The sequence below is a fragment of the Impatiens glandulifera genome, chromosome 3 (assembly GCF_907164915.1).
Source record: "Impatiens glandulifera chromosome 3, dImpGla2.1, whole genome shotgun sequence".
Classification (NCBI taxonomy): domain Eukaryota; kingdom Viridiplantae; phylum Streptophyta; class Magnoliopsida; order Ericales; family Balsaminaceae; genus Impatiens; species Impatiens glandulifera.
Window position 1 is genome coordinate 12752486 of NC_061864.1, and position 9016 is coordinate 12761501.

Genomic DNA, 9016 nt, shown 5'->3' on the forward strand with positions numbered 1-9016 from the left:
TTAATTTAAATATTATTAATAATTGTAATACAATAAATTAAAATTAAAATAGTATTTATAATATAAGTAAATATAGAAAATAATAAATAATAAAATTATCAGTTGAAAATAAATAAATATTTTTTAATTAAAATATTAGAATATTTAAATATATATATTAAAAATGATTATATATAATAATAATATTAAAACTAAATAAAATATATTTCATATATTATTATATATTATATAATAATATAGTATTAATAAAAGGTATAATGAGAAATTAAAAACTAAATAATATAAAAATAGTGTTACCTAAAGAATTAGTTACTAATTTATACTAAATAGATATAAATTATATAAAGGTATAAAATTATACCATTTTTACCACCAAAAATATATATATATATATATTTTATACTAATATAATAGTGTTGTATCCTTTTATACAGCCAGCCAAGTATTAAAATATTTATACTAATATAATAGTGTTGTATCCTTTTATACAGCCAGCAAGTATTAAAATATTTATACTAATATAATAGTGTTGTATCCTTTTATACAGCCAACCAAATATTGTCCTTGTGTATAATGTGAATAGAACATAGAGAATGAGGGTGATATATTATGTGATATACAAAGTATTAAATATTTAAGGGTGTTAATTTTTCTTTTATTTTAAAACCATGCATACTTAAGAGTGATTTAATAGATTCATATTTTTAAGTACAAGGACAAAATTGTTCAATAATTTAAATGTAAATCTATGCATTACCTTATAAATAAATAAATTTGTTCATGTTATATGATAAATAAATCATATAAAAAAATATATACTTTTTTTTTATAAAATATATATATATATATATTTAAATTATTTAACAATAATGAAAATAAAATAGTTTTATTTCTCATTTGTTTTCTCCCTCTTATCTTACATGTCATTTGAGGATATAATTAAAGTGATTTATTAAATATTTATTTTGAATTATTATTGTCATATCTTATCTATTTATTAGCAGTGAGCAAAATGTTGGAATCTGACCGTTCAATAAAATAATAATAATATATATGAATAATTTTATAAACGGAGTAACTAATTAAAATCAATGATTGAAAAGGTTGTTACAATAGACAAACTAACATTACCCATTGAAATTCAATGATTATGTTTAACGGTGCGATCTTGACGTATTTATTGTTATTGATTTATAATCATTTTATTTTATTCATCATAATAAAGAGCAAGAAAACAAATTAATAAAGGAAACAAAATTATAATCAAAAGGCTCCATTACATTAATTATAAGCAATTAATACTTGCTTTAGCCGGAAAGATTTTTTAAAGAGTTTATGTAGTTTTTATTATTATTATTATTAAATATTATATAATTAATTAAAAACTCAAATAAACTTACTTTTCATAAATAATATTTATTTTTTAAAAACTAATAAAAATATCCAAATAACCCAGCATCAAACAAACCCTAAGTTTATTTTGAAAGTGTAACAAAAGCCATCACTAACATGGCTTTCACTTTCGGACAATTTACCAAACATTTAATCATTCTTCATCAATCTTTATTTTATTTTTTTTTATCTTTTTTGTTAATTTACCATGATTCCATTCTTTCTTTATTGTACAGATTATTTTGGAGATCATCTTATTCATAATTGTGGGAATTTCCTTCTTTAAAAAATATATATGATAAGGTTTAATATTGCAACATCATACACAAACCAATAATAATTCAAATTAACACATAGATCTATTATTCTTCTATCCTAACTACATAATATATATTTTACAACATTAATTTTATCCTATGTGTACAAAAGTCCAGCCTCTCAGAAAGAAAAAAAAAAAAAACTACTTTTCTCATAGAAATTTGAATTCATTTTGACCCAAAGTACAAAATTGTTAAAGTTATAAATAAGTGAAAAAAATAATATTTTATTAAAAAATATAGTTTGATTCTCATAAAAAAAAAACTTTCTAAAAGAAACCGAATTAATGTTAATTTAATTTATTAGAAGAAATAAACTTAGTGTAAATAAAATGGTACAAAATTAGTTTGAAAAACACAATATTTTATAATGATGTAGTTTTATAATAATCATAAAAGTACATAACCATGTAGTTACACTTAATTTGGAAAGATCATTTAATATTTAAAAACACCATATGATATAATTATTTTCTCTAAAACGAAAAGAAAATTCAAACGTTATATATGCTTATCAAACCTCAATCTAATCTAATTAGAGCTAAGAATGGCTATAAAATTCTATAATAACCCAAAGGTGAAAGATCAATTAGATAGTGGTTAATGAAATTAGTTATGACAAACAACCAAAGTCATGTGAATGGGACACCTAATCATCATGTTGATGGCATCACATAATATTATAAGTTCTCAAAGAAGAAAAGAAAAATTAAACATTATGAAGATCAAAGCCTCAATTTATATTAATCACTAAAGATGAAAGATCAATTAGATGGTGAGAAATGAAATTAATTGGGACAAAATTATATAAATTGGTCGTATACCTTATCAATTATCATCAAGTTGCACTTAATTTTGAATAATAATTTACTATTCACCACATAATATTATTGTGTTGTCTAAAATTAAAATGAAACTGTACATTACAAAGATCAAATCTTTCAATTTAATCAGAGATAAGAAACTATAAATTTATATCAATCACTATGCCTCTTGGATCTATTAGATGGTGATAAATGAACTAGTTGTGCCAAAGTCATGAATGAGTCGACACCTAACATCAAGTTGCAATTAATTTCGAAGAATCATTTACTATTGTATTTAATTTTGAAAGATCGATTACTATCAACCACATAATATAATTATGCTCTCTAAAATGAAAAATAAAATAAAAAAGTTGCGAAGATCAAACCTCAATCTTATTAGAGATAAGAATGACACTAAATTTCTATAATCACTCCAAGGTGAAGGATCAATTAGATAGTGATGAATGAAATTAGTTGCACCAAGCAACCAAAGTCATATGAATGGGACACCTAATCATCATGTTGCAAAGAATAGCTTACTATGCATCAAATAATATTACAAGTTCTCCAAGAAGAAAAGAAAAATGAAACATTATGGAGATCAAATCCTCAATCTATATCAATCACTGAGGATGAAATAATAAATAAAATTAATTGGGACAAAGTTATATGAATGGGCAGGACACCTAATTATCAAGTTGCACTTAATTTCGAATAGTAATTTATTATTCACCACATAATATTATTATTGTGTTTCCAAAAAATAAAATAAAATCAAACGATTAAAAATATCAAACATTTCAATCTAATCAGAGATAAGAAAACTTAAATTTCTATAAATAATTGTCTCTTTTAGATTAATTAGACGGTGATAAATTAACTAGTTGTGCCAAAGTCATGAATGAGTTGACACATAACATTTAAGTTACACTTAATTTTGTCTCTAGATTATTATCATGTTTTATTTATTAAAAAGAAAGAATTAAATGCTACAAAATGAAACACTCAATCTAATTAAAGATAAGAATGACCCTAAATTTCTATTCATCACTAAGTGTGTGTTAATTAGATGGTGGTGGTAAATAAAATTAGTTATGCTAAAGTCATATGAATGAACACCTTATAAATTGTTTTGTGTAAATAAATAAATAAATATATGCCTGTTTATCTTCTTGTTATGTTAATGGCCACTAGTGTCACATAACAAATTAAAAAGCATAATGTACAATGATAATATAGGCAATATGTCTTGAATGGGTGTTCCATTTTCACGCCCGTCAAAATTGACTTTTAGAGAAAGATAAATTAATTAACAAAACTCCTACAATTGATGACTGAGGAGACTAAGGTGTGATCCTCCTATTCAGTCTTAGATTACAATGTTAGTAAAAAGCTAAGCTACTAAATCTACATTGGCTCCCAACAACTTCACTTTCTCATGATGAAAAATAAATAAAGGTTGTGTGATCTTAGAATTAATAGTGCTAGCTAGCTAGCTAGCTAGAGCTATAAGTGGGGAACTTGATAGACCTTAAAAAATAGAAACAACATTTGTTTGTCTAGTACAATTGTCTTAGTAATTCCTTTTTCTTTCTTTTTTTTTTTCTTTTTGACAGTCTTACACATGATAATTATAAGCTTAATTAATTATCCCTCCTCTCCCATATGATGGAATTACTCAACAAAGAAATTGAGTGTGTTTGCCTCATTTTATTAGAGAATTAAAATCATTGCCCCCTTTGTCTCTTCCTTCTCTACCCCCACTCATTTTGTTTCTCTATACTCATAGTGACTTATGATTTGCATCACCTTCTTCATCAACAAATAATTTAGGGTTTCTTTTCAAGTCACACCTAATTAAAACAATTAAATTATTTCAAAACAAAATGACATAGTGTCCCAAATGAAATAAGTCTTAAGCTTGGGTTATTGGCATGGGTGAGATTAGATTGAGATTGTTGAAATGTCAAATTAAATCTATTTCAAAGCACACTTTTATCATTTTTAAGATTATTTTATTCAAGGGGTTGGAATTGTTTCTCTTCCTAACAACATTCTTATAATATATGCTTTTATAGGAAATTGGTCTTCCATTTATTTCATTTATTCTCTTAAAAGCTTAAACAGCAACCCATTAAATTTAATAAAATTCTAGAAGGTCATTCAAAGATAAACAGCTCACTCATTTTTATTTTAACAATGAATTAAATGTTTTAGCTTAATGTTGCCTTTTGACAGTGTCTTTCTTGGGACATTTGTTTGTATACCATCATATTAGAAAAGAAAGAGAATAATTGATGTTTTCTGTTTATTTTACTCATCAACACAAAAATAACATTTCAAATGGCATTAACTCTTACTGTATTTGTTAACTAATGAAAAAAATATGATCATGGCCATCTTTATAAGCAAGTCATAACTCAAACAATTTTAATATAACCTAATTAGAACTTACATAACACATAACAAAAATAAGTGGAAAAATCTTACCACAAAAGGATCAAGATTTGAATACCATTAAAAACATGTTAAGTGAGGGATTATAAGTCAGTGCTAACTTACAAACAAGCCGATTTACAACTGCTAAATTTTCATTATCCACATGAAAATGACTACATTAAATTGTTTTTGATTGCATAAATATGAAAACTTGGAACATCTTGTGGTCCTTTCACTTCACTTCAGCCAACCTTGCTCTGATTGATTCTGGGTTTGATATTTTATTGATGCTGTCAAATAACATTACATTTATGAAATCTTAGTTATATAAGAAATGGATTAAACCTGAATTACATTATATATGTTCATTAGCACAAATTAAAGAAAAAAAGGAATGGTTACCAGATGAGAAGATCTCCTGTTGATGCTAACTTCTCATAGATCCACTCGGGAGCTATCTCTTGCAACAATTTGACCTGCTCTTCAACTTCTCCTGTAAATTAGGAAATAAAACAAAAAGGGTCAGATAAGAAATAAGAATTTGAGAGGCAGAAGAATATAAGATGCTTACTTCGGTCGACAATGTCCAAGTTGCTAGAAATGATCTTGTGAATGAGATCCTTTTTTGTGAACACGGATCGTTGGATTGACTGGTACAAGAAAACAATCATGTCAAACGCTTTAGGCAACCGCGATATCATCTGTCTTCGCCACTTTGCCTGTGATATGGCTGGATCTCGCTCTTCAATTGCTTTCAATTCCTTTTCTCTAATCTGTTAAGAAATGGGTAGTTTGATTAAATCTTCTTTTTGTCTGAAATACATTTTAGGACATGTGAAATCGTAACAGGCTGGCTTACCGATTGCAGAACACTGTCAGGAAGTATGTCAAGTAGCTCACTGTCGATTGATGATAGATCCACACTCTTGTGACTTTTTACAGGAGTGTCAAATATCACTGACTGCTCCACATTCTTGTGACTTTTCACAGGAGTGTCAAATATCAACGACCTGTTACGTGATGGGCGCCTGACTAATTTGCTCGGTTCATTATCAGGGGTCATAAAACCCCTCTTTGGAATCTTCATTTCAGGTGTGGCACTTGATGGAGTGAATATGAATTTACCAGGAGTAAAGACATCACCTTTAGAAAGATCCTTTTCTTTTAATGGGGTAGATGAAGAAGCTGCTGCACATTCTGGTTCCACAAATGTATTTGAAATCATTTTAGGGAGAACATTTTCTACAGGGACGGGAGGGGAGTTAAGTGATTCAGTTCCTGAGGCCTTTGCTGAAAAAAATCCCCTGAAGGATTTGGATAGATGAGATACTGGTACTGGCTGCTGAATTGCAGGTAAAACAGTTGATCTTTCAAGGCCAAAGGGTGAGTTAGCTTCTTCACTAACACAAGCTTTCTTTGACTTGTTGAATGGCTCCGGTAGTGTTTCTTCAGGAACATCACCCTGAAATAAATTAAATTGCAACACAATATGAAATACAAATAATTTATTTTTGTTACTATTGTTTATTTTATGGAAGTAAAGAATGAAATGCATACCTCCGGGTGGGTCTTAAAGTAGTCCAATAGCCTACTACGAAACATCTTCTTTAGATACATATGCCCAGACTCTGATGACAGCTGATTTGGTTTCATAATTGCTACAGTGTTCAAAGTTATATGAATATCTGGCTTCATACAGAAAGTTAGTTCATCCCGGGTAACAGTCTTCTTCATCTCTATGGCCTCTGGTAAAATAAACTTCAATTGTGCCAAATGACTATAGGTGAACCTCCTATTAAAGAAACAAAGCAAGTCATTAAAATAAAAGAATAAAAAGGGTAAATTGTCCTGGCATTATAGTTGTAGGATATTTATATACTCAAATAGCCATAGCTTACCTATTAGTGAATGACTCAATTTTGGGTTTAATATTAGAAAAGGTTGGATTGGAACCCCTCAGAAGCAGAATGGAGCTAACCAATCTATCAAAAAACTCACCCAACATTGCATACCTGAAAAACAATTCAATTGTATTAATTAAAAGAAGAAGTAGAAACACAGAACAGGTCAAATGGAATATTAGGGCTATTTGAAGTCATGTGATTTCCATCTTAAATCAGTATCATGTGAATGATAAAGTGCACAATAGCTGGAAGAAAACTGTCACTTGCCAAATAGGCTATATTTCAGAATCCAGAAGCTGCAGCAATTTAAATCAACCTATTGTTAACATATAAACTAATGAGAGTTGCATAAATTCCAAATGGTATCGATAATCCATAGCACATTTCTTCATTTTTGTAAACCAAAGCAAAGGCTTACAGCTTACAGCTTACAGCTTACAGAGAGTAAAGATGTAGATTTAGATCATTAAAACTGATGAGCAACCCATCTAATTTAGATTAAAAACATACAAATGTCATGCAAAATCAAGTATCTTTGGTAGCATTGAGAGAACAGAAGATCAGAATGATCTAATTTAAAATCAAAGCATCAGCTAACATTTATTCACAAAGATGAATAATCCTCCCCAAACGAGAGTCACTTGCAATCACTTTAAGCTGAAATTTAGATTCAAACAAATGAATGATAGCTCTAATGAGAAGATACAGCATTTCAGATGTATGACTACAATAACTGATGGCCTAGCAGTAATACAAAATATAAAACAGATCTAAGCCTATAATCATGAATCAAAGCCAAATTAAATCACTCCAAACAATTTTCAACCAAGTTCATGAATCACGATTCACCACAAAACTAAAGAAAATAGTCATTAAGCTAACCTCTCTGGCAAATTAGGCGAGTTGTCGGACTTCTTCACTCGTCTAGGCGACGTAACACCAGAGGATCTTTCGGTCTTCAACCCGTCGGAAACGATTTGATGGGGCTCAATGCAGGATCGCTGACGCGACTTCCGGAGCTTCTCAGCTGCTTCTCTCACCTCTTTCACTGAAAAAATAGTATGGTGATTACGCGTGCGACGAGCAGGAATCGTCGATTTCTCCGGCGTCTTGGAAGTCCAAGGAACCTGATCCAAAACAACGGACGGCGGATCTGGATCTGCATCTGCAGTAGAAATCTTCGAAGAAGATGAACGGAGAATCTTCTTCGATTTGAAGGAACGGAATGACAAATCTTCTGAGGACTTCATGTTTAGATTATGAAGTTGTCTGAAATCAGAATCGGTGCGAGTCTTGGAGGCGGAAGATGTTAAGCAAGAAAATGTATGGGTAGTATTCCCGCCATCCATCTAGGGTTTTGGCGGGAATGTTCAGCTGAGGACCTCTGCCACGTCATATTCCCGCTATTATTTCGCGGCAACTGAGAAAGGGAGGCATGATTGGATCTATATGAGGAGCAAATTATTTTTTTTTCAACAAAAATTATATTTCATTATTTAATTTATCTAAGCATATAAATATATATATATATAAATAAAATAAAATCATTATAAAATAATATAATATAGTTATAAGATAAACCAAAACGCTAATACAATAATTAAAACGTGATAAATATATTATCAAGTCATATATAATAACGTCAAAGGACTAATTAAATGTTAAAACTGAAGAATTAATTAAACGTTAAAATTGTTGTTTAATAATAAAAGTCTTCACATAAAAAAAATAAAAAAGATAAAAAAAATTAATGGGTACTCACAAAACAGATCGGATTAATAAAATTAATAAATCTCATACCAAAAATCAAATAAACAGGTTTAAAAAATTAAATAAAATTATATAAAGAATTTAAAAAAATTAATAATAATAATAATAATAATAATTAAAAAATATATATCTAATCTTCATATTTATTAAATAATTTTTTATTTTAATTTAAATATATATATTTTTTATTTCATTCCATATTTATTATATACATCATTATTTTAATTTATTTTTAATCTTATATATTTTTATTATAATTTTATGAGGCGTGATACGGGAAACGAAACTGGGGAACGAATCCCTCAGCGAATCCCAGTGGCAGGACACGTAGGTTAAAAAATAATTTTTTTTTTTGTTTTTTTTTCCACGTAGGATAATTCCCCCTCAT

General features: G+C 28.3%; 1 protein-coding gene across 1 annotated transcript; it reads right to left on the reverse strand.

Annotated features, from left to right (window-relative positions):
• Positions 1–5048: 5048 nt before the first annotated feature.
• LOC124932042 (CDT1-like protein a, chloroplastic) lies at positions 5049–8287 on the reverse strand. The gene is made up of 7 exons (XM_047472644.1): positions 7741–8287; positions 6853–6966; positions 6512–6746; positions 5814–6416; positions 5526–5727; positions 5357–5447; positions 5049–5244 (listed from the first exon to the last, which is right to left on the reverse strand). The coding sequence occupies exons 1-7, from the start codon at positions 8205–8207 to the stop codon at positions 5187–5189; spliced, it is 1770 nt and encodes a 589-aa protein (XP_047328600.1). The 5' UTR covers positions 8208–8287; the 3' UTR covers positions 5049–5186.
• Positions 8288–9016: the final 729 nt, after the last annotated feature.

Bases quoted from the DNA above. Each gene is read 5' to 3' on its own strand.
- LOC124932042 (XM_047472644.1), bottom strand. From the start codon at position 8,207: ATGGATGGCGGGAATACTACCCATACATTTTCTTGCTTAACATCTTCC. The intron at 6,747-6,852 runs GTAAGCTATGGC...TTTCTTTAATAG, and splicing joins ATTGAGTCATTCACTAATAG to GAGGTTCACCTATAGTCATT. The intron at 5,728-5,813 runs GTAAGCCAGCCT...ATTTCTTAACAG, and splicing joins CTGACAGTGTTCTGCAATCG to ATTAGAGAAAAGGAATTGAA.